Source organism: Sus scrofa, chromosome 8 (genome assembly GCF_054392235.1).
Source record: "Sus scrofa isolate SSC_HxYL_T2T_F1_AM1 chromosome 8, Sscrofa_HxYL_maternal_Yorkshire_Landrace_v2.0, whole genome shotgun sequence".
NCBI classification, from domain to species: Eukaryota; Metazoa; Chordata; class Mammalia; order Artiodactyla; family Suidae; genus Sus; species Sus scrofa.
Window position 1 is genome coordinate 141,557,509 of NC_139390.1, and position 25,880 is coordinate 141,583,388.

The 25,880-nt window shown below is 42.7% G+C and overlaps 2 protein-coding genes across 10 annotated transcripts in view; both read left to right on the plus strand.

Annotated features, from left to right (window-relative positions):
- The first annotated feature begins 37 nt into the window (after positions 1–37).
- On the plus strand, positions 38–19,683 carry COQ2 (coenzyme Q2, polyprenyltransferase). Of its 9 annotated transcripts, none has more exons than XR_014813463.1 (7): positions 38–307; positions 5,795–6,167; positions 12,118–12,239; positions 13,536–13,616; positions 14,753–14,886; positions 16,043–16,231; positions 19,000–19,570. XR_014813463.1 is itself a non-coding variant. In XM_003129357.6 (7 exons), exons 1-7 carry the CDS (start codon positions 55–57, stop codon positions 19,162–19,164), a joined length of 1,116 nt encoding a protein of 371 aa, XP_003129405.2. In that variant the 5' UTR covers positions 38–54; the 3' UTR covers positions 19,165–19,683. The 9 variants fall into 9 exon arrangements, 2 of the variants coding, with proteins under 2 accessions (XP_003129405.2, XP_084829820.1); XR_014813461.1 differs by having other exon boundaries at positions 5,795–5,961; XR_014813462.1 differs by having other exon boundaries at positions 13,531–13,616; positions 19,000–19,123.
- Positions 19,684–22,861: 3,178 nt separating this feature from the next.
- The window catches only part of LOC100524999 (placenta-specific gene 8 protein), an 82,765-nt gene continuing 79,746 nt past the window's right edge, over positions 22,862–25,880 (plus strand). The window contains exon 1 of the mRNA XM_084973707.1: positions 22,862–24,823. The gene's annotated coding sequence lies outside the window, so the exon portion shown is untranslated. The remainder of the gene's footprint in view (positions 24,824–25,880) is intronic.

Sequence of the window (25,880 nt, forward strand, 5' to 3'; positions counted from 1 at the left end):
CGCGGACGCGCGGGAGTGACGTCAGGCCAGCGCGCCGGAGCTCTCCCGAGCGCCATGCTAGGCGCGGGCGGCGCGGGGCTCGCGCGGGCGTTGCGGGCCAGGACGCAGGCGTGGCTGTGGGGTTGGCGTGGCCGCTCGCTGGCCTTGGCGCGCGCGGCCGGCGGCCTCCACGCGTGGGGCCGGCAGCCCTCGGCCGGGCGCGAGCCGCGCGGGCGGCGGCGGAGTCTGTCGGCGGCGGCAGTCGTGAACGCGGCGCCCCGCCCGCTGCAGCCCTACCTGCGCCTCATGCGGTTGGACAAGCCCATAGGTGAGTGCGGACGCGCGCGGCGGGCCGGGCGCTGCCGGCGCCGCAGTGGGAGTGACTCCCGGAAGCCGACTACCCCCAAGACACCCGAACGGGGCGAGCTCCCAAGCGACCAGGCGGCTTCCACGCCCCTCTGAGTCCTAAGCAAAAAATTCGCTTATCACAAAGCCTAGTTCACGTGGTGAGTCGCGCGGAAATTCCGTGCCCGTATCCCTGCGTCTGCGCGGATTTCCAGAATGGAAGCGCTTCCACATTCGTTGTGGTTCATTCTTCCCAGGATCCAGTGAGGCTCCCGAGCAAGTGTTTGAGATGATAAAGACGCTGAGGCAACTAGGGCTTTTTGGCAGAGCGGGCTTTTTGGATGCTGAGTGTTTTAGTACTCTGCCTGCGCCACGAAGATTTAATTCATTCAAATGCAGCGGGTACAGCACTTAGGGACTACTTACTAGTTCACCATCTCCTCTTAAGGGAGGGTTTCCCTGATCTTCCCATGTAGAATATCACCTCCCTCTATCTTTGTACCCTCCCGTTTTTCTTCTTAGCACTGGCCACTAAGTAACCTCACGCATTTATTGTTTGATAAATGTGTCCACTACAGAATAAGCCTCCCTTATATGGTACATTTATAACTAGTGTCTAGAACAGAGCCTGGCAGTAGCACTGAATGAATTAGTTCCTTCAACATCGCTTAGCCTTGGGTTTAGAAAAAGCGATGGAAACGCTGCATTTTCAAAGAACCCCCGGTCTAGTTAAAAAAGACAAAGTATTGGGTGAGGTGGGAAAGTATGGGATCAAATATAAGTGATACAGATAAGAGATGCAGCAGGGAAAAGAGTAATTATTGTGATTCTCCATTGCTGGAAAAAAAAAATCAAGTAGAATGTGCACCTCAGGACAAGTAGATTTTGTAGAGAAGGAAAGAGCTCTTAATTGGTGAGGGAAATATTTTTGCCAAGACCCAAGGGTGGAGTGTTGGAACGCTAAGGATACAAGCTGATGTGGAACCGCAGGTGGGCAGAGGATATAGTGGGAGTCAAGGCCAGATAAGAGCTGGACTGAAGAAGGATGGACAGACAGTTGGTAGGGAGGGTAGAGGCTGAACTCCAGGTGATCTGGATGATGGCATTTACGTTGCAGTGAGTTGAAATACATCCAAATGCCTAGATAAAGTCGCTCCACCTTTGCCCAGCCAAGACCCCAAATTAGGCCTTGGTTTTGGTGTTCTAGCTTTATGCACTGCCAACTTGGGATCAGAGCGCTAAGAATTTATAACAGTCAGCAATTAAAGCATAAAAGCCAATTTTTTAAAGCGTATAAAAGCTAAACAATAGGCACAGTCTTGCCATCACGACCTCTTTCAATTTTGGGGAGAGATAACAAGTAGATAGCATGAATTTCCAAGTGCCGTTCTGATCTGGAGCCTCTTCTGTTCTTGGGATCCGTGTGGCAGAGCTGTGGTGTAGGCCTGCAGGGATCCAAGATCACCGTTTCCTTAAATCTCTGGCTTCTCCCTTAAGGGGCTAGACCCTCCCACCACTTAATTAGCAACAATAAAGGGATTATAGGTGAGTAAAGCTGTTATTGTTAGAATAGTACTGATAGAATTCGTTCAGCGAACATTTTTTGAGCCCCTCCTGTATGTTAGAAACAATAAATTGAGGTGGTAGAAGTCCAGGTTTGATATTTCTTTACATAAATTCTTCTTTTGTGGAGTAATTTCGTATTTATTGTTTGGTTTTGTTAAAAAGTGGGTTTTATTGTTTTTCAGAAAGGATTGCAACTTCTACAACCCTGACCCTGTCACTAACTACAGTAATTCAGGAAGTTTCAGCAGGTGGCACTCTTTCCACTGAATTGGTGGTGTAACTGGTTTTACTGCATTTATGGCTGATTATGTTGTCCTGAAAATAATGTGTCATTAGTGAATGAATTCTAGAGTCAATGTACACGGGCTCTTTGGTCTGCCCCTTAGCTCTCAGAATGCTTGTTCACTTTACTCTCTCAGTTTTTACTTTTTCTATCATGAACATTTCTTTCTGAAACCTATTCATTTTTTGTTTTTTTATTATTACTCAATGATTTTTTTTTACATTTATAGTTGTACAATGATCAGCATAACCCAATTTTATAGCATTTCCATCCCAAACCCCCAGCACATTCCTCCACCCGCCAGCCTGTCTCCTTTGGAAACAGTAAGTTTTTCGAAGGCTGTGAGTCAGTATCTCTTCTGCAAAGAAGTTCATTGTGTCCTTTTTTCAGATTCCACGTCAGTGAAAGCATTTGATGTTGGTGTCTCATTGTCTGACTGACTTTACTTAGCATGATCATTTCTATTTCTAGGTCCATCCGTGTTGCTAAAAATGCTGGTATTTCTTTCCTTTTAATGGCTGAGTAGTATTCCATTGTGTAAATGGACCACATCTTCTGGATCCACTCCTCTGTCGAAGGACATTTAGGTTGTCTCCGTGTCTTGGCTGTTGTATATAGTGCCTCAGTGAACACTGGAGTACATGTGTCTTTGCAAGTCACGGTTTTCTCTGGGTAGATGCCCAGGAGTGGGATTGCTGGATCCAATGGTAGTTCTGTGTTTAGTTTTCTGAGTGACCTCCGTACTGCTTTCCACAGAGGTTGCACCAGTTTGCATTCCCACCAACAGTGCCATAGGGTCCTCTTTTCTCCACACCCCTTCTCTAATGATGAGTGATGTCAAACATCTCTTTATGTGTTTTTGGCCATCTGTATGTCTTCTTTGGAGAACTGTCTGTTTAGATTTTCTGCCTTTTTTTTTTTTTTTTTTTGTCTTTTTGTCTCTCTGCCTTTTCTAGGGCCGCACCTGCGGCATGTGGAGGTTCCCAGGGCTAGGGGTCGAATCAGAGCTGTAGCCGCCAGCATACGCCAGAACCACAGCAACGTGGGATCCAAGCTGTGTCTTCGACCTACACCACAGCTTGCGGCAATGCAGGATCCTTAGTCCACTGAGCAAGGCCAGGGATCGAACCCACAACCTCATGATTCCTAGTCGGATTCGTTAACCACTGAGCCACGAAGGGAACTCCCTTCTGCTCTTTTTTTTTTTTTGGTCTTTTTTGCTATTTCTTTGGGCTGCTCCCGCGGCATATGGAGGTTCCCAGGCTAGGGGTCGAATCAGAGCTGCAAGCCCTGGCCTGCGCCAGAGCCACAGCAACGCGGGATCCGAGCCGCGTCTGCAACCTACACCACAGCTCACGGCAACGCCGGATTATTAACCCACTGAGCAAGGGCAGGGATCAAACCCGCGACCTCATGGTTCCTAGTCAGATTCATTAACCACTGCGCCACGACGGGAATTCCTTCTGCTCATTTTTTGATGCACCTCCCTGTGCATCTGTTTCCCCATCTGTAAAATAGGAATAATAATAGTAGTACCTACTTTACAAGGGTATTTTTGAGGATTAAAGTGTTTATGTGTATAAAGCATTTAGAACACTGGCTGGTATTTCACAAACACTTAGTGAATGTTAATTGTTTTGAACGCACTGACTATGAGTCTGTCCAGGACAATCTGAATTCAGGTCTGGCCTGTTCATTTCTCATTTTTAGTCTCTCCTTTTCTACAGTGTAATTTTAACCCCCTTTTGGAAAAAGCCTTTCTGACTTTTCCTCACTCCCTCCCCAGTTAACATGGGTGACACCGTTTTATGCCTTCTTAGGATCCTGTACTTTCCCAGTTGTTGAATTGAGCTATTTTATTGCTACTGTTAGTTGAACTCTGTTTCTTCCCTTTGACTTAAAAGCTGTGAGATGGCAGCAACCGGCTCTCACAGTCTCCATTGTATTTCCAGTGCCTGGCACAGCTCTGGTACAAAGTATGTGCTTTATAAATATTTGCAAATGAACAAAGCTTAAGCTTAATGAAATTTAAACATGATTATAAGAATTTTCTCATTTGACATTTTGTACAGGATCTGGTCTTTCTTTATGTGCGTATCCTATTCCTCTTTCAAGTGAACTCTAAGCGTTAAATTTAAATTAACATGAGATAGGGAAAAAAAATCAAACAAAAGTGTGGTTTGGGGTTTTTTTTTCAGCTGTATCTGCAGCATGTGGAAGTTCTGGGGCCAGAGATCAAACCCAAGCCATAGCAGTGACAATGCCAGTTTCTTAACCTACTGAGCCACCAGGGCTCAGTTTAATGACACTGTATGCATGGGAGAGACCCAGGAAGACTCAGTAACTTGCCAAAATACTTTCACCTTAAATATCATCTTTAGCTAAAGACACAGTAGGGTTTTCAGGGTAATGGCTTGGGACTTCAGAGGGGAGAAGGGTGGTTCATATGAAGACAGAAAAGCAAATGTTTGGTAAACAGTCTGATCTCTAGGCCCTGCCCAGTTTCCCCCATCACACCTGGCCCATATTTTTTGCAGATATCTGATGACAGCTCTACTCTGGTAACGGGCCTATTATCTAAATTTTTTTATGCAGTTAAGGGGGTGTTTCTGTTCCTTAAAATTAATCAACCTAAAATAATCCTCAGCCAAAGGGACTCATTTGGGGGTGGCACATTTTGCTTCCCTACACTCCTACATTGCCAAATAGGAAAGGAAAACTCAGAGTTTATCTAGCAGGTGCAATATCCAAACATTTGTTGAAAGATTTTCTTTTGAAAATTGGATATCTACTAAATTCACATGTGGAGTCTCCTATCCTTACCGTCTGTTTGGTTTTAGCTTAATTTCATCTAGTTTACAGGCTGAGTACCTAATCCCATTTGTGCAGAATATTAAATAAGTAAATACCTGCCTTCCCCAAGACCACTTTTTTATATTGTATTAACAACAATGAGGTTTACTGTTTTTTGAGCAGATAATTCATGCATTAGATACAGAATTCAGAAGGTACTAGGGTGTAGAGTAAAAGCTTAAGTCTGTCAACCAACCAGTTCTCCCCAAAGGCAACTATTAGTGTCAGTTTCTAATATATCCTTCCTGCTGGTCTGTGAACATACACATTCAAATGTATGTATTTGTTTTATATATGTATGCATGTACATATGTATACACACACGTACATGTATATGGTAACAGTTTTCAGCGTGCCTTCCATAGGAGTTGGATGTTTGTAACCTTATCAGAAATACATGGAAGTATCCAGCTCCCCAGGGTATGTAATCAGACTTTGGGTCTTGCTAATCTGGTAGGTGAGAAATATTATCTCAGTGTAATTTTAATGAGTATTTCTCAAAGTCGAGTATCATTTCATTGGTATAAGAGCCATTGGTAATTTTCTGTTATGTTTTTTGTCCATTTTTCCGTTGGGCTCTTGATCTCCAGCTTCTGGAAATGCTACGTATTTGGGAGAATAGTCCTTTGTTCCATGAGTTGCAAGTTTATTTTCCCAGTTTTGTCATGTGTTTTTGACTTTGTGTCCCTTCTTTGGGATGCAGTGCTCAAATGAAGAGGGTTAACTAACTTTAATTGTTACCTTTTTTGTGTTTTTGTTTTTGTTCAGGAACCTGGCTGCTGTATCTGCCGTGTACCTGGAGCATTGGTTTGGCGGCTGAACCAGGTTGTTTTCCAGATTGGTGCATGTTATCCCTCTTTGGCACTGGAGCTGTTCTGATGCGTGGAGCAGGCTGTACTATTAATGACATGTGGGACCAGGACTACGATAAAAAGGTAGATTTGTCCTGGAAAGGCACAGAGAGGCTCCTCTCAGTTCTCCAGTGTAGGCCTGTGGCATCACTTTTACACCACATAAAGCAACAGGATCGTTTCATGTCCTCACTGAAATCCAGCATGAGACGTGCCGGTATCAGTTGAAAAGCTGATGTTGCGAAGTGCAGTGTACTTCCTTTCTCGGCACGGATGGCCATGGGGGTAAGGTGTGTACTTCATTTTCACAAAATGAGTTAGAATTTGAAAGGCCAGGGGTGTTAGGAGTGAAGGTCAAAATTCCATCCTGAATCTTTAGGTGTCGCAAAAAACTGTCATTCCTTCCTTAGTGTTTTATGTTGAAGCTGTGACTATTCATATATGTAAGTCACGTCTTAATTTAAATGAACCAGGGTTGCCCTATTAGCATTTGCTATAATCATTTCTTAGAAAAAAAAATAAGTGTATTCTCGTTTTCTCCTTGGAAAAATAACACCTGTGTGTTCTGAGAAACTCGGACAGTACAGAAGTAGAAAGGATAGAAAGTGCGGGTCGTCCTTAGCTCCTCTCCCAGACCCCAGAGAAACCTTCAGTTAAGGTTTGATACATTCTGTTTCTCTGGATTGTTTTCTCTGCATGTTCTTATGCGTATGTGTAATTATTTCTTTGTTCGTCAGCAGACCCTTATTTTCTCAAGGGAGAGATCTGTCTTGTTTGCTTTTTAGTCCAGCAGCTATACTATAGCAAGTACAAGATCATTAAATGCTTGAGTAAATAATCAAGTAAATAAACTTTCTTTAAAAAAAAAAAAGGATGAGGTTTTTTTTAAGATTTTAATTTTTTCCATTATAGTTGATTTATAGTATTCTGTCAGTTTCTACTGTACAGCAAAGTGACCCAGTCATACATATATATATTCCTTTTTTCACATTATCCTCCATCATGTTCCCTCACAAGTAACTAGATCTAGGTCCCTGTGCCATACAGCAGGATCTCATTGCTCATCCACTCCAAATACAATAGTTTGTATCTATTAACCCCAAGCTCCCAGTCCCTCCCACTCCCACCTCTTCCCCCTTGGCAACCACAAGTCTGTTCTCCAGGTCCTTGAGTTGCTTTCCTGTGGAAACGTTCATTTGTGCTGTATATGAGATTCCATATAAGGGCTATCGTATGGTATTTGTCTTTGTCTTTCTTTTTTTTTTAATTAATGAATTTTATTACATTTATAGGTGGACAGCAGTCATCACAACCAAATTTTATAGCGTTTCCATCCCAAACCCTCGGTGCATCCCTGTCTTTCTCTTTCTGACTTACTTCACTTAGCGTGAGAGTCTCTAGTTCCATCCATGTTGCTGCAAGTGGCATTATTTTGTTCTTTTTTATGGCTGAGTAGTATTCCATTGTGTATATATACCACACCTTCCTAATTCAATCATCTGTTGATGGACATTTAGGTTGTTTCCATGTCTTGGCTGTTGTGAATAGTGCTGCAGTGAACATAGGGGTACGTGTATATCTTTTTCAAGAAAAGTTTTGTCTGATATATGCCCAAGAGTGGGATTGCTGGGTCATATGGTAGATCTATATTTAGTTTTCTGAGGTACCTCCATACTACCTGGGCTGGAAGGTGAAGGTCACTCTAGGCAAAGAGAATAGCAGATAGAGAGGCATGGCTGTGAGATAAAGTATATGATGCTTGACAACTGCAGCTGTGGAGTTTGTGTGTGGCTGGAGGTAGTGGGAGATGCCTAGAGTAAAGGCATTTCTCTGTCTCAGTGACCTGATGAGGATGCCTTGGTCCGCGCCTGGAGGCGCATGCTTTCTTGATTTTGTGGTTCGCGCATCCTGGTCAGTTTTTCATTCTGCACAACCATAGGAGTGATTGGCATGTCACGTCAACGTAATTGTTGAACACATTTAGAACAGCCCAATGTCAGAGTCCTGATTGTGATGATGTGCTGTGAAGTGCTACAAGATGCTTCCCTTTGGGGAAACCGGAAAAAGAATAACAGGAGAGACGTCTTTAAAAATTGCATGTGAATCTACAATTACCTCAAAAGAAAAAGTTTAAAAAGAGCATCATAGGGAGTCTGTTCTTGGTTCAGTGAGTCAAGACCCTGACAGGGTATTCATGAGGATGCAGGTTTGATCCATGGCCTCGCTCAGTAGGTCAAGGATCTGGTGTTGCCATAAGCTGCAGCGTAGGTCTTAGATGCAGTTTATATCTGGCATTGCTTTGGCTGTAGTGTAGGCTGGCAGCTCTGGCTCCAATTTGACCCCTAGCCTAAGAACTTCCATAGGCTGCAGATGCAGCCCTAAAAAGACCAAAAAAAGAAACCAACCAACTTTTTCTACTTTTTAAAAATTTTTCATTATTATTATTTTTATTTCCCCAATATATTTTTTTCTACTGTACATCATGGTGACCCAGTTAGACATACATGTATACATCCTTTTTTCTCACATGATCAGGCTCCATCATAAGTGACTAGACATAGTTCCCAGTGCTACACAGCAGGGTATCATTGCTAATCCATCCCGAAGGCAATAGTCTGCATCTATTAACCCCAAGCTCCCCATCCATCTCACTCCCTCCCTCTTGGCAACCACAGGTCTGTTCTCCAAGTCCATGATTTTCTTTTCTGTGGAAAAGTTCATTTTTGTCTTATATTAGATTCCAGATATAAGTGATATCATATGGTATTTGTCTTTCTCCTTCTGACTCCCTTTGCTCAGTATGAGAGCCTCTAGTTCCATCCATGTTGCTGCAAATGGCATTATTTGTTCTTTTTTATGGCTGAGTAGAACTCCATTGTGTATATATACCACATCTTCCTAATCCAGTCATCTGTCAATGGACATTTGGGTTGTTTTCATGTTTTGGCTGTTGTGAATAGTGCTGCAATGAACATGCGGTGCATGTGTCTTTTTAAAGGAAAGTTTTGTCCAGAGAGATGCCCAAGAGTGGGATTGCTGGGTCATATGGTAGTTCTATGTATAGATTTCTAAGGCACCTCCATACTGTTCTCCATAGTGGTTGTACCAGCTTACGTTCCCACCAACAGTTCAGGAGGGTTCCCTTTTCTCCACACCCCATCCGACATTTGTTATTTGTGGACTTATTAATGATGGCCATTCTGACTGGTGTGAGGTGGTATGTCGTGGTAGTTTTGGTTTGTATTTCTCTAATAATCAGGGATGTTGAGCATTTTTTCATGTGCTTGTTGGCCATCTGCATATCTTCCTTGGAGAAATGTCTATTCAGGTCTTTTGCCCATTTTTCAGTTGGGTTGTTGGCTTTTTTGCTGTTGAGTTGTATAAATTGTGTGTATATTTTAGAGATTAAGCCCTTATCAGTTATATCATTTGAAACTATTTTCTCCCACTCTGTAAGTTGTCTTTTTGTTTTCTTTTTTGTTTCCTTTGCTGTGTAAAAGCTTGTCAGTTTAATTAGGTCCCATTGCTCTATTTTTGCTTTTGTTTCTGTTGCTTTGGGAGACTGACCTGGGAAAACATTTGTAAGGTTGATGTCAGAGAATGTTTTGCCTGTGTTCTCTTCCACGAGTTTGATGGTGTCTTGTCTTATGTTTAAGTCTTTAAGCCGTTTTGAGTTTATTTTCGTGCATGGTGTGAGGGTGTGTTCTAGTTTCATTGATTTGCATGCAGCTGTTCAGGTTTTACCAGCGATACTTGCTGAAAAGACTGTCTTTTTCCAATTTTATGTTCTTGCCTCCTTTGTCAAAGATTAATTGACCGTAGGTGTCTGGTTTCTTTTTTTACTTTTTAAACAAAATACAGCCATTTTAGCTTTCTCTGATTTTTTTTCCTCCATAGATAAAAGGGAATTGATTAGATAGTTTACACCTCCCACATGCCATTTTTCTCTGATTAGAAGAATCCAGATTCTGTGTTGACATACAACAGAACACTTAAATAAGTGTTTTATAGCTGCTGAGATGGTTTTGCCAACATGGATTTTAAAATGTTATGTGCATGTCTTTTGAAGGATGGCTTAAAAAGCTTTGTCAAATTGTAAAGCTTACCTTACAATTTGTTAAAGGCTGTATATTGTTAAGGATATGTTTTGGCTCAGGGTTTTGCTTAATATGTTAGATGACTAAATAAATTGCCAATACCTTAATAATGAATTAATTGCTACTAGGGTATATGGGTAATGTGTTTTGATGATGTATGTAATCTGCTAGCCATGCAACGAACATTAGGTCCAGTCACATTGAAACAATGTTAATGAGCTGATTTTGTAAGCCCTGAGCATTCCAGTTTCATACAGACCAGTCTGCTTTTTAATCATCATGGTACCTCATTTTTAGCCTTTTGATGGAGTAGTTATTTTCAGCTCTCAAGTTTAGTCGGGTAATTCCCGTTGTACTGGAGGGGCCGTGCGATATTGTGGTTAGTACTGTGGGTGGTGGGACTGGACTGACGGCTCCCTTAGTGTCTGTGACCCTAGAAAGTTGTTGAGCCGCTCTGCCTCAGCTTCCTAAAACTTAGGAATGCCAAGAACTTGGGAGTGGCTAAAAGATGGTTGTTAAAGCAATTCAATGATGCAATTCAATGATGTGTATATAGCTCTTAGAATAGTAGCACGCTGTAAACCTTCAGATACTTGCACGACTAATCATACACTAAAGCAAACATAAGAACACAAAGACTACTTCCACTTGAAACCGCAGGGATCCAGTCAAGGACAGGGTAACCAGTTCTGGCACTAACCGAGAGGAGTCCTTCTAGTTTTTGTCAAACTGCCGTACTGTACGGTGAAGCAGGCTGTAAATTGGGTCAGCAAATTTTTCTGTGAAAGGACTAGATAGTAAATATTTTAGGCTTTTTGGGCCATACAGTCTTTGTGGCAATTACTTCACTCTGTTGCAGTGTGAAGGTGGCCACATAAAATTTGTAAACAAATGAGTGTTTCTCAGTTTCAGTAAGATCTTATTTATGGACACTGAAATTTGAAGTTTACATTTTCATGTGGCACAATATGTTACTCTTCTTAAAATTTATTTTCAACCACCAAAAAAAAAAATCCATTCTTTTTTTTAAATTTTTTTATTACTCAATGAATTTATTACATTTATAGTTGTACAGTGATCATCACAATCCATTTTTATAGGAGGAAAATCCATTCTTAGCTCATGGCTCTACACAGACAGAGCTGCATTTGGATCACAGGCTGTAGTTTGCCAACCTTTGATGTAAATGGTACAAAACTATGTTATAGTTGACTTTAGTTGCAACAGACACTGCATCTGCTCTGTGAGGTCGCTGCTCTTATTACCTCTCTCCCTCATTCTGTTTCTCTTTGAACGGGGAAGTAACCTAAGCCTCAGAGAGGTTAAGTAATTTGTCAGAATTCACACTGCCAAGAAGTGATGGAATTGGATTCAAAGGCTGGGCTCTCTGATCCCAAATCCTGAGTTCTTAGATTCCGGCAATGCTGAAAATTGTGGTTATGCTCTGTGTGTGTGTGTGTGTGTGTGTGTGTGTGTGTGTGTGGTTGATGTAGAATAGTCAGACTTTATGATCCCTTGGAAAGAAAAGAACAATATGCGTATAATTTGTTCACATAATTGCTCTGTTCATATTCTTCGAGTGAGTTTGCCCTTTGTATTTGGGTACAGTTCATGCAAGATCACAGCCCCATTCCTACATATTGGCAAAAGCGCTTCCACTTTCAGATTCAGATAATCTGTCTTCTCTCTTCACATCTGATTTCCTATTGCAGTGCTTCTCATACTGAAAGTGTTCACGTGATAGCAGCCTTAGCTAACATGCTCTGTGATTTCCTCTTTCCTGAGAATTCTCATTATTATCGTCCCTCTTTTCTCTATGGAGATTGAACATATACTTGCTAAGCCGGGTAACTAAATACATAAGGGAGTTGTTCTGTTTTGTTTGTCTGGAGATGGGGATGGGAGATGGAAGGAAAAGAGAATGAGTGGTGGGAATTTCTAGTTCTTTTCAAAGCTATTTTAAATGTGAAGTTTTGATTCTTGGCAGTATTTCCAGCATTTGCCTTTTATTCATATTTCTGCCTTAGTGCCTACCATGGGCCAATCTGTTGGAATAATGTTTAAATAAATGATTGAGCTGTTTCCAGAGGCTAAAGTGTATCTCTCTCTCTCTCTCTCTCTCTCTTTTTTTTAATGTGTTAAGGTTACAAGAACAGCAAGTCGCCCAATAGCTGCTGGAGACATTTCAACTTTTCAATCCTTTGTTTTTCTCGGGGCACAACTGACCTTGGCCTTGGGTGTTCTTCTGTGTCTGAATCACTATAGGTATAGTAAATGTGGTTTTCATAATTATGTATAAAAATCTTTCCTTTACAATGAAAGCAGGTATCAAATAAAATTGAAACATCTATGTCACAAAATTATTTATTACCTATCAATTATCTATAAAGTAAGCAATATAAAAAAGTCACCATATTGTAAAGTCAAGGACGCTTTTAGCCAAAGGAACGAGGTCAGCCTTTTGTTTGTTCTGCGCCACCTTCAGCACTTGCACTGCATGTTCCCTCCAGGACTGATAGCCCTTTGCTCGGTTTTCTAGGTGCCTACATGGGAGTGTGTGTATTGACCCATGTGTATAATTGTCTTTATCCTGATAATATCTCTGAAGTGAGTAGAGGCAGGAGTAATTATGCTGACTTCGCAAAAAGAGGAACTGGCTCTTTCCTGGAGTCACGTTCTTAATCAGTGACGGAAAGCAAAGTGGACGACTTATTCCCATACTTTTTAAAGAGAGAGAGAATTAAACTTCCGTGCCTCAGAGGGGCTGTTTACATAGTGCTTTAATCAGACGAGAGAGAGAGGTTTGGCAGGTAAGCAGTACTTCCTAGAGACTCAACTGATTGTCTTGTCCTATCACTTCAGTCAGGTGAAAGCACTCTGAAGGGTTGTTCCTGGAGGGTAGTGTGAGGCGAGCCGTGAGGCTCCTCAGAATACCTTACGTCGTCATCCTTTCATAGGTGCTTTGTGATCTTCCAGAGAGACAGTACCCTGTCACGCACATAGAGAGGCTGTCTTGACTCTAGTTCTCTGTCAGAATGTCTCAGTTTACTAGCTGTCCTAATGTTTGAAAGCAAAATTTAGAGAGGCCGTAGCATATGGTGGGTAGTATGTTGGACTCTGGGGCAAGCTGCCTTAGGTTTGCATCTTGGCGCTGCTACTGACTAGCTCTTTGACAGTGGGCAGATTATTTTATCTCTTTGTGCTTTGGTTTCTTCATCTGCAAAAAAACAAGTGGAATAAAACTCTCTGCCTCTTAGAGTTGTGGTGAGGATTATAATGAGCTGACATATGTAGAGCAGTTAGAACAGTCCTGGTACATGAAAGTAGTATATGTGTTAGCTACTATATTTTGTCTGGTTGTTCGTAACATTTAAAATGTTTTCTGATTATCCTTTATACTAATTAAAGTCCAGGAATCAAAGTCTAGGAAGAGAATTTTACATGATGAAAAATACAGTTTAAGGTAGATCATTTCCTAATTAGTGTTACTGTTGTTGTCTTAGCAGTTTTTGCGAGCTGGTGATATTAATCTTTGTAATGTTTTTCTTGGTTTCAGTATAGCTCTCGGAGCATCATCCCTGCTTCTTGTCATCACCTACCCGCTAATGAAAAGAATTACCTACTGGCCTCAATTAGCCTTGGGTGAGCTTGAAGTAACTATAAGTCCAATGCTTTCCTTCAATACCCTCAAGCTGTACTTTTACATGTAATACACACACGCGTGTGTGGAATGTGGCAGAGATAAAATGTCAAGTCTGTCATGAAATTTTCTGTTTCATGAATAGATTTTCACAAAGGATGACGATTAGCCATTTTTATTGGCTAAGATATCTTGCACATTTGCTGAGATTGTCATCATTATTATATTCTGAAATGCTCTCAGGTATGTCATGAAGAAGAAAATTCGCTGCCTCGACCCTGCCCTTCTCCTTCGGTGGTTGATCTAGATGCCCTGAAGACGTTGGGGGTTGGAGTAGAAGCACAGTGAGGCAGGAGAACAAGAGTTAAAGTGTGTCAGAGCTTAGCTCCCTGTCTGTGCAGCCTTCCTCAGACTTCTCAGGGAGAAGTTAGCCCCTCAGTACCTCAAACTCAGTGGGTCCCAAACATCTTTTCTCAGAAACCCTTTTTTCCTCCTGCATTGCCTGCTCTTCCTCTCAGAATCCCTCCTCCTCAGCTGATGAAGTGCTTCTCCTCTGTGGTCCCCAGAGCATGCATGGCAGTGCGGCTGCGGGCCTGGCAGTCCAGTACCCCGTCTGAAGCGTAGGGAAGTGGTTAGGTTCACACATGGAGACAGTCAGCTTGTGGATGTTTGTTCAGAGTCTCCAGAGAGGGTGGGCTTGAAGAACAGGTGTTCTTGTCTGTATTCTTGTTTCTGCAATTTGAAGGGGAAGTAGCAGAAAGGACACAGGGCTTTGACTCAGATAGGTCTGCTTGCAAACCCCAGGGTCAGCTATTTATTGGCTATGCCAGGCCGCATACTGGGTAGGATTGAAGTTGTTGTCATGAAACTTCCTGTTTATCGGGGAGATACTATGCTTTCTGTTGGCTATGTTATTTTAATTGTTAATTAGCCTCTCTGGTTTTGTGTTTCTTTTTTGGTAACATGTAGCTCACAACTACCACAGAGACTTGAGAGAATTTAAGAAAGAAACATGAGAAAACAGCATACACCAAACCTAAAGCGTAAAAGCATTTAATACATGCCGATGGCTCTCTCCTTCCCTTTGGAATTCTAAAGTACATCTAGACGTTTCTTCTCTCTGTTTCACTAATTGTAGGATTGACTTTTAATTGGGGAGCATTGCTTGGATGGTCTGCTATCAAGGGCTCCTGTGAGCCATCTGTTTGCCTTCCTCTTTATTTTTCTGGAATTATGTGGACTCTGATATATGATACTATCTATGCCCATCAGGTAAAAAAATATCCTTTTTTCTAACTTCGGTGTAATTATTGTTGTTTTTTAAGAACTTTAAAATAAGAACCAAATTAAAGGAAAAGTTTTTTTCATTAGACTTTTTTAAAAAGAAGTAACAGTGGTTACATTGTGTAACAGTGGTAACATTGTATAATCGTTAATATAACATTGTAATTTTTTATGTAAGTTTCATGTATATAGGGAATTATTGAGATTTGAGAACTCCACAGTAAAGAGGAGCTATGTGAAGAGTTTGACTGCAAATTTAGTAAAAGTATAGTTAAAAGTCACAGGATTCAGTTCCTGCCTGCCCTTGCTCAGTGGGTTAAGGATCTAGTGTGGCTGTGGCTGTGGTGTAGGCTGGCAGCTGCAGCTCCCGTTCAACCCCTAGCCTGGCAACTTCCATTATGCCCCAGGTGCAGCCCTAAAAAGCAAAAAAAAAAAAAAAAAAAAAAATGCATAGGGTTATAAAAGTACAATGATATGTACAAATAGATCTGCAAGATAATTTTAACAGTAACATTTAACTTTGATTTGGCCTACACATTCATTTTTGATTGACTATGATTCTGAGTTACTGTTGTTACTATTGGCTATGCCAGGCCGCATATTGGGTAGGATTGAAGTTGTTGTCATGAAACTTCGGATGTTTCCTCCTCGGATTCATTTCTGCTGCTCCATGATGGGAACTCCTGCATGTACTTTAAAAGATAGTTTCTGGAGTTCCCATCGTGGCCCAGTGGAAATGAATCCAACTAGGAACCATGAGGTTTCAGGTTCGATCCCTGGCCTTGCTCGGTGGGTTAAGGATCCAGCGTTGCTGTGAATTGTGGGGAAGGTGGCAGACGCTGCTCCGATCCCATGTTGATGTGGCTGTGGTGTAGGCCGGCAGCAACAGCTCCGATTAGACCCCTAGCGCCTGGGAACCTCCATATGCTGTAGGTGTGGCCTTAAAAAGACAGAAGACCCAAAAAAATAAATAAATAAATAAAAGAGGCAGTTTCTTTTTGGAATTAGATGGTAGTGATGGTTGCACAACCTTGTGAAATATACTAAAACCACTAAATTACCTACTTAAAAATGGTGAATTGTATGGCATATGAATTAAATCTCAATAAAGTCCAGACAATTTCTTACTACTTTCTAATGTTAGGACAAGAAAGATGATGCTTTGATTGGGCTTAAGTCCACGGCACTGCGGTTCCGGGAAGACACCAAGCAGTGGCTCAGTGGCTTCAGTGTGGCGATGCTGGGGGCCCTGAGCCTGGTGGGAGTGAACAGTGATCAGACTGCACCTTACTACATCGCCCTGGCTGCTGTGGGAGCCCATCTGGCTCACCAGGTTTGATCTTTTCCTTGTCTTTCCCTCATTTTTCCTTGGTGTAAATGTAAAAATTGTTTAAACCAAAGGCCCACTGTGTTTGCCAAGCAGGGTACTTCCTACAACAACCACGTGGCTTGTACTGCCTCGAACCACCCCTTCCCTGCCCCAATATGTCATACGGAAAAGCTGGCTGTATTATTTTAGAGGAGTAATATAAACCTAAACCTAGATTTTTTTCCTTCTGATTTTCCTGGAAGTGTTTCTGATGCTTATTTAGAAAAATTTGAGCAGTGTCTTTTTTCAATTGAAACGTAGTGGGTTTACAGTGTTGTATTGGTTTCTGCTGTACAGTAAAGTGATCCGGGGGGGGGGGGTGTAGCCTTCGTATTTTCCATCATGGTTTATCACAGGGTATTGAGTGCAGTTCCCTAAACTATCCTGTAGGACCTTATTGAACAATGTCTTAAGGTTGTGGATTGAGTTAAATTACCCTGAAAGCAAACGGATCGACACAACCTCATTTTTTAAATGTGGGCTTCTGTTGATGGTTAGCAGATGAATCATTCATATGTTTGGGTTCCACTGGCGTAGAGAGCAAGGCCAGATAAGACATGAAATGCTAACATGTCAGAGTTCTGACTACAATGTAGGAAACAGGATCTTCACCCAGCACCCCAGCCCCCACATGTTTATATGGCAGATCTGCATTACTGGCTTTTGTAAAGTGAATGAATTAGATAGAATTTTAATTAAAGAGATTGCTTATAAATGGACTGCATTTTTGCATCAGCATTGCTGTTATTTTCTTTAAACAGAATTGAAAAGATGTTAGTGAACCGGTATTTAGATCACCTGTTTTATAGAGATTGGTGTAAGTATGAGCAGAACTTGCATAACATGGTTTGAAGGAAGCTAAAATCTGACATCCGTAAAGTAAACCACATGCCCTGTCACCTTCAGTGCTTTCTTTACTAGGAAAGCTAAAGGGTATGAGTTACCGATTCTCTGGGATTCTCCAGATAGCACCCCCCCCCTTTTTTTTTTTTTTTTTTTTTTTTTTGTCTTTTAGGGCCACATCTGTGGCATATGGAGGTTCCCAGGCTAGGAATCCAATCAAAGCTGTAGCTGCCGGCCCACGCCAAAGCCACAGCAAGTTGGAATCCGAGCCACATGAGTGGTCTATACCACAGCTCACAGCAGCGCCGGATTCTTAACCCACTGAGTGAGGCCAGGGATCGAACCTGCATCCTCATGGATACTAGTCAGTTTCCTTAACCACTGAGCCACAGCGGGAACTCCCTCACCATTTTCTTCTTCAGAATTTCTCAGCATCCCCTTTTGGTCTTTACTCAGCTCTGTGGGATTGGTCGTCACTTGTTCGTCTGGTCAGGATAATGCATGTTTAGCAATGTTTAAGCACCTGGCTATTAACAGAGGAAGGCAAAAATTATGAGGATAATCACATATGTTATAGGAACTATTTGGAGCCCACTCTATATTCTAAGTTGTATTTGCGGTCCTCTGTCCAGTACTTAACATAGTACTTTAAGATGGACATAGTGTTCTAATATTTGAAGAGAAAGGAAATTATGATGATTTTAAGTCTGCAGACAATAAAATAAAGAATAGTTGAGGAATTCCCATCATGGCTCAGTGGCAGTGAACCCAACTAGGATCCATGAGGATACGGGTTCGATCCCTGGCCTCACTCAGTGGGTTTAGGATCCGGTGTGCTGTGAGCTGTGGTGTAGGCCTGCAGCTGTAGCTCCGATTAGATCCCTAGCCTGGGAACTTCCATGTGCCGTACGTGCAGCCCTTAAAAAAGCAAAAAAAAAAAAAAAAAAAAAAAGGTTGAAAATGAGGGGTGCTAATTCTTAAAACAGGCCATGAGACTTTCCAGATAAAATTAGAGGCCAACCATGGAGAAAAGTGTGTTTGTTGTGGGTCGCTAGCTGTAGATCTGGGCTTATGTGGGGATGGGAGGGAGATTTTCATATATATGGGGATATTTTGGGTTATGATAAATAAGTTAGAGCCACTGTAAGCATTTAGTGGGTGAGGGCAAGGTATATTAAATATGTCTTAATATACTAGACAGCCCTACACAACAGACAGTTGTCCTGCCCAAATGTAACTTGTTGAGAAACGTTCTCCAAACAATGAAACTAAACTGGAGGTAGGCATTGTAGGAAGCAGATGTTAGGTCAGTCAGTGTAAGGGAGAATTCTTTCTCTCTCTTTTTTTTTTTTTTTTTTTTTTTTTTTGGTCTTTCTAGGGCTGCATCTGAGGCATGTGGAGGTTCCCAGGCTACGGGTCTAGTCAGAGGTGTAGCTGCTGGCTACACCACAGCCGTAGCAACATGGGATCTGAGGCGAGTCTGCGACCTACACCACAGCTCACGGCAATGCCGGATCCTTAACCCACTGAGCAGGGTCATGGATCAAACCCACATCCTCATGGATACTAGTCACATTTGTTTCCGCTGCACCACGATGGGAACTCCAAGGGAGAGCTTTCTAAGTAGAATTAAGAATAATATGTGTTGCCTCTCAGAGTGTTCTGCACCTGTCAAGTGCAAGGTTCTAGGACACAGCTTACATGATACCCACTGAGAGGTAGGGTAGATGTGTTTGACATTGGGAAACAGTCTGGGGTGCGTACGTTAAGGGCTTCTCATCGCCTGAAACTGCAGCGGAGTGCTCTTGTCTCCTTCGTGTCGATGTGCTTATTTGTGATGCGAAGAAGCCCCCCCGAGTCCCCACCCAGCGTGTGTTCTTTCCTTGCAGGTTTACACTCTGGACATCCACAGACCGGAAGATTGTTGGGATAAATTCACCTCCAACAGAACAGTAGGACTGATGCTTTTTGCAGGGATTGTCCTTGGGAATTTGTGGAAAGAAAAGGAGACAGGTGAAACAAAGAAACTTACGGATAATAGAATCGAAAGTTAGCAGATTGCGTTTGTTTAGGGATGTTTTAAAGCAGACTTTTACAGAAGAACACTCTCACGTCTTTTCACCATATAATTAGATTTGAATAAACAGTCTTAAAATATGTTGAAGGATTGCAGACCAGAAGATGAAGACCTAGAGCGTATGTGCCTAGATTTTCGAGAGTGTCCTAGGCACCTTCTCCCCCGTCGCAGAAACCAGGGACTCCAGGATTTGAGAGGACCTGGAGTGTTTAAGTTAATGCATTCTTCTCGTTGTCATTCTCGCCTGCAGTTATGGGAATTATGTGAGCTTTGGCACTTTAGAAAAAGCCTGAGGTATGTCTCATCTAAATGAATGTCTGTAGGGAAATGGACTCTCTTTAGGGGAAAATAAAAGCTGCTCCAGAAAGTTGGGGCTTATTGTTCTTTGTTGTGACCTTTACTTGCTGCCAAAAGCTGTAACTCAGGAAACCACTCTTTTTTATATTTTAGGGGAGTTTAAGTAAGTAAATAAACTTTTTTACCTACTGTACCCGTACACACTGCCGTTGTTACCAGCCCTGACATTGATTTGAGAGGTCTCTGCAACCAAAGTGACCAGAAGGAGCGGGCAGTCACCAGGGACTGTTTTAATTTCTATTTATTTTTTATCTCATCTGATTGTAATTTATAGGATAGTGGCATGTTGGTTAAGCGTACAGTTTCTGCCCTTACCCCCTTTAGAATATTCTCAACACAGCAGCCAGAGGGATTTTTTTCCCCAGACCCCTCTAAGATTTTTTTTTTTTTTTTTTTTTTTTTTTTTTTGTCTTTTTGCTATTTCTTTGGGCCGCTCCCGCGGCATATGGAGGTCAAATCAGAGCTGCAGCCACCGGCCTACGCCAGAGCCACAGCAACGCGTCTGCAACCTACACCACAGCTCACAGCAACGCCGGATCGTTAACCCACTGAGCAAGGGCAGGGACCGAACCCGCAACCTCATGGTTCCTAGTTGGATTCGTTAACCACTGCGCCACGACGGGAACTCCCTCTCTAAGATTATGTCATTCCTTTGCTCAGAACCCCCCAGGGTCTCCCCAGGTCACTCAGTATGAACTAAAAGTCTTGTCACCGGCTTGGTCCCTCCTGATCTGGCCTTGTCTGCAGCTGTCCTCACACCCTCTCCAGCCCTGCTGGCCTCCCACTGCTCCCCGTAGGCTGGACAGACTCCTGGCCCGGGGCCTTTACATGTACAGTTGCCTTTGACTAGAACCCCCGGATTATGTCTTAGTCCGTCACTGCAAGTCTTTTCCTAAATGTCACTTTCTCAGAGGCCTTTTCTTGGCCCCTGTTGCTGAGATTTCACACACAGATGCGACCTGCACTTCCTGCTCTGTTGGCTTTTTCCTCTTCAGAACTGAGCAGCAGCAGCCTAAAGTATACTTCACTCCATTTAAGGGGCTGTCATGGACAGTGGGGTAGTGGGCGGCAGTTGGCTGGCTGCGTATGTGGATTGTGGGCAGCAGTAAATACAAAGTTGCCTAATAATGACGTTCGTGACAGGATGACGGTACAGCTGGTGCAGAGCGCTGACGCCTGCCCGGCCCTGGTAAGTCAGCTCAGGAAAAGTGTGCCCGACCGTGTCCAGCAAGTACCAAAGCACGGAAAGTGAGTGTCTAGACTCAGGGCGGCGGCGTCAGGCTGTGCTGTCCTCCGCTCCAGCAGCAAAGCAGTCGAAGGGGAGAAGAAATAGAAACACCGCCCTATTTTGGGGGAAATATGGTTACTTTTCTGTCTAATTCTGACACTGTACCAGGATAGATAAATTAAAATTTTAATTTAAATCTTGGTTGATTGCTGTTTTCTTACAAATATTAGCCAACACCCACCCCCAGAAAAGATTTGCTTAGCAAAATTTTACACAGTTTTCCTAGAAAATAGATTAATAATAAAAATACAGAGTTTTGGGGTTCCCTTTGTGGCTCAGTCATTAACGAATCCGACTAGGAACCATGAGGTTGCAGGTTCGATCCCTGGCCTCACTCAGTGGGTTAAGGATCCGGCGTTGCCGTGAGCTGTGGTGTAGGTTGCAGACATGGCTCGGATCCCACGTTGCTGTGGCTCTGGCGTAGGCCAGTGGCTACAGCTCTGATTAGACCCCTAGCCTGGGAACCTCCATATGCTGCGGGTGCAGCCCTGAAAAGATGAAAAAAATGACAGAGTTTAGCAGACAGGGGAATATCTTCAACAATGAATGAAATGAGAACCATGAAAAAAAATTGAGCTTAGGAAAGGGTTGTGTCTCTTAAAAATACACCACTTGTCATAGCAGGAAAATGTTGATCTCTGAATGCCTCTTTGCAGGTGTGTGCTCTGGAAGAATATCGGCCAGGCTAAGTGGCAGAGGAGCAGAGCCAAAAGAATCGGGTTAACACAGAGGCCTGCTGTGGCATCACAGTTTGACCTTGGAGGAAACTTTGGGGCAGAATGGCTTTCCCACTCAGGGAAAAAGCTCCAGTGTCTAAAAAGGCAATGATTCTGTTGAGGACTGGCTCTGTAATTTGCCAAAATCTACACAATTTATTCAGGACTGGCGACATAATTTGCACATCACTTTATATTTTAAAATACTTAAAATATTACCCCAAGCACTGGTGCCAATTAGAAGAGGGTAAGTGCAATGTTTTTCAAATTCGTTTGATTTTCCTAAATCAGTTGAAAGTTAATACGGAACAAATCTTAAAGTTGATGAAGCTCCATTTGTGATAAATGGGGACAGGAGAATCTAGGTTAAAACTCCAAAGATGTTCTTGCTCTCAAAAAGCTACTTAAGCTTAATTGAATTATTTTAGTTGCTTTTCATTCCTCTCTCCAGGTAGAAAGGCTGCAAAAGTCATGTTAATGGTAAGGCACATATAAGGGGGAAAAATGAAATAGATTATTTGCCTCGAAAATCATGGACTTGAAACAGTCCAGAGGGGGGAGAAGTGCAGCCGTCGTCCACCTGCCGTCAGAGTTGTCTGTCCCCCACATGGCTGAGACGGGTACCACGACTCAAGTAAACTCACCAGTCCTGTCTTGGGAAGGAGGGCCCTTGTCCTAGTTTTCTGCTGTGGCGTCACCTTGAGGTTGAAAATAGAAAGCATGTGAAAGAACTTGGAAACACTTACCAAGTATAAGTTTATGGCGAGGGTGGAGATGGACTGGGAGCTCAGGGAATCTGGCTTACAGAGTCAGAAAATTACGTCTCAAGTTCTGCCTCTCCTGCTTCCTGTACTTCTTTGTATAAATAGCCTTATACCACTTCCACATTGTAAAGGCCTCCACAATTAGGCCCGACCATTCCCCCAAATCGGCATACCTTCTCGCCCTTGGGCTGGTCTTTGTCAGCAAGTCTTCTGCCACCACGACTGTCCTGGCAGCTGGTAGGAAGATGAAGGCCTGGCCTTTGGAGCAAACAGGCCTATCTGAAATTTCCCTCTAACATCTGCCAGCGGGAGATTTCAGACCCGTGATGAACTTCCCTCAGCCCCCACGTCATCTGCCAAACCTGAGCCTCTGTAAGCATTAAAGAGTGGTGTATCTCAAAGCCTGTTGTGGTGCCGGTCAGGTTCAATCCCTCGCCCCTGGAAGTTTTCATTATGGGTGCAGCCATTTAAAACAAAAAACTCAGTGTTCTCGTGGCTCAGTGGGTTAAGAATCTGACTAGTGTTCATGAGGGTGCAAGTTCCATCCCTGGCCTCGCTCAGTGGGTTAAGGATCCAGCGTTGCCATGAGCTGTGGTGTGGGTCACAGACACAGCTTGGAGCTGGCGGGGCTGTGGTGTAGGCTGGCAGCTTCAGCTCTGATGTGAGCCCTAGCCTGGGAACCTCTGCGTGCCATAGGTGCAGCCCTAAAAACAAACAAAAAAGTGAATAACTGCAGAAAACAAACATTGATATAAATCAGTATATCAGTTCCTTTAAAGTTCATGTTACCAATGGTATTATCTTTCTATCTGGATGTTCTTTCATGAATAAGTTGAGATGATGATAAACAGATGGTGAAGAATGGATGAATGGACAGATCATAGCCAATTAATACAGAGATACCCAGTTATACCTCCCCATCCTGTCATTTTAACCAGAAAATGGGAAGCTTCCCAGCTTTCCTTCTCTTCTCAACATTGAGCTAGAATCCTAAGAGCAGGGCCCAGTGCCTGGAACAGTATGAGCATGCACGAATTGTTTGTTGAATGAATAACTGGAACTGTTGGAATAGGTAGGGACCATATCGACCACTCAGTGCAGTGAATTTCTCTAACTTCTGTTAAATAGGCAACAGAAACCAATTTTTCCAATAAAATCTTAAAGCCCCACTATATAAATTGTAGATTAAAACAGAGACTTGACCCTTTAACGTGTGAAGGTGCCTCAGTTCTTCCTTCTGAGCCTCTGTTTCTTATTTGACAGGGCCCCTGCTGGACTTCGGGGGAGCCTTGGGATTCTCACACAATCCAGTTTGAAAACCATTTATCCCCTAATTTTGCATGAAAGGAAACTAAGGCCTAGAGAAACAATTTACCTGTAATTAGAACAAGTTATTGATAGATGAAATTGATATAAGAATGAACATTTATGTCCATCCAGTTACTAAGAGCCAACTAAAAACCTTCCACTTTTGGTTTCTCTATATCTAAAAGGGGGATTAAAATAATACCTACCTCATTGGCCGTGGTGTAAGGATTGCCCAAGAAAATGATCTCATCTAGTCTCTTGACTGTAAATGACTTGTACATCGCTTACTCCGGAGTGTGTTCCTACAGCCTAAACGTGAACTTGAACTGAACAGAATTGAATATCGAACTCCTTGCTTAACATTTCCCCTTGAAAGCCAGATAGCCACCTCCAACGTAACATGTTCAAAACTGAGCCCCCCGTCTTCCCACTCAAGCCTCCCCCACCCTCTGTGCCACGTCAGTGATGGCACCCACGCTTTCTGTTGGTCTGGCCAAAACCCTGGGACTGTCCATGCCTTCTGTCTTTCTCTCACATTCCACATCCAAGACCTGAGAAGAGACTCTGGGCTTTGCCTTCAAAATACATGCAGAATCCCACCTTTTCTCTCCACTGCTACCATCCTGGTCCAGTGCTGACTGGTCTCCCTTCTTTTCCTTTTTGCCCCCTTTCATTCTGGTCTCACCAAAGAGCCTGAGGGACATGTTAAAACACAGGCCAGCACCTGTCACGCCTCTCCTCAGTACCTCCCGGGGCGCCAGGGTTCTCTCCGAGTAAAGCCAAGGTCCTAAGCATGGCCTTCAGGTCCTGTGTGATACGGCTGTTGTCTCCTGACTCTTCCCCCCACCCTCTCCCTTGCCACACGGCTCCCACTCTAGAGGCTTCTGTATGGTTCCCCGAATGCTTCCTCCAGGCTCCATCAAGGCTGCTCCTTCACCTCCTTCAGTCTTTGCCCAAATATCACCATCTCAGGGAAACCTAAATCCTGTCTTCCCTTTCTCAAACTGCGCAGTCACCACAAACTTCCTTTTCTCTTTTTCTGCTTTATTTTCCTCCATAGTGAAACATGATAGAATTTATTTTGCTTATTTCCTGTATTGTCTCTCCTCACGATCTAGAATCTAAGTGCCATGAGGATGCGGCTGATTCCTCAAGTATGGATCAGTACTTATCTCCGGAGCCTGGAAAAGTGTCTAACACTGAGTAAGCTTTCAATAAATATTTTTTGAATGAATCATGTGCATAATGCTTTTTACAGCACAGAATGTGCTTATTAAATATTGTGAATGTCTGTAGACATTTTAAGCTTCCTTTCTCTGCTCCAAACTCTTTTTCTAGAAACCATCTAAGAGGATCTATTCACTTAGAGACAGCTAATTTTAAGGGGGTTTTTTTAGGAGAATGATTTTAACATTCAGTTTCTGGGAGTTCCCTTCTTGGCTCAGTGGAAATGAATCTAACTAGAATCCATGAGGACTCAGATTTGATCCCCGGGCTCACTCAGTGGGTTGAGGATCTGGCATTACTGTGAAGTGTGGTGTAGGCTGCAGATGCGGCTCAGATCTGGCATTGCTATGGCTGTGGTGTAGGCCAGCGGCTACAGCTGATTTGACCCCTAGCCTGGGAACTTACATATGCCGCGGGTTCAGCCCTAAAAAGACAAAAAAACAAAACAAAACGAAAAACACCCAAAACAAAAAGCATTCAGTTCCTGGGCTTGAGTTTCTTTTTTTTAAAATTTTGGTGGCGCTCTCTGCATGTGGAAGTTCTAAGGCCAGGCATTGAACCACGTGACACAGCAGTGACAATGATGGATCTTTAACCCTCTGAGCCACAAGTGAACTCCAGGGCCTGAGTTTCTTAAATGGTTTGACTTACCTAGGGTGAGAGAATGTGGAACAGAAAATAGAGAAAGTGTTAAAATTATGGATGAACTTTAAAAGAAATATCCTACGCACTAATATAGTACAAGTTCAACATATAGAAATGGAAAGTAATTACACAAATGCTGATTAGATTTCTATTTGTTTACTTACCAGTTTAAAAGTCTAAGAATCTTCTTTTAAAAATTAAAGTGATTATTATTTGTTAAAAAATATTAGCTCTACAACTATAAATGGACAGTAATCTTCCAGTCTTTTGTATACAAAAATTTTAAAAATTAAGTTAAAAATTAAAATTAAAGTTTTTTTTTTCTCTAAGTAGCACTGAGCACTGTACCAAAAGCAGATTATCATGAGTCCTACTTTATTGCTTAGGC

Bases quoted from the DNA above. Each gene is read 5' to 3' on its own strand.
- COQ2 (XM_003129357.6), top strand. From the start codon at position 55: ATGCTAGGCGCGGGCGGCGCGGGGCTCGCGCGGGCGTTGCGGGCCAGG. The intron at 14,887-16,042 runs GTAAAAAAATAT...TTCTAATGTTAG, and splicing joins ATACTATCTATGCCCATCAG to GACAAGAAAGATGATGCTTT. The intron at 16,232-18,999 runs GTTTGATCTTTT...CTTTCCTTGCAG, and splicing joins GAGCCCATCTGGCTCACCAG to GTTTACACTCTGGACATCCA.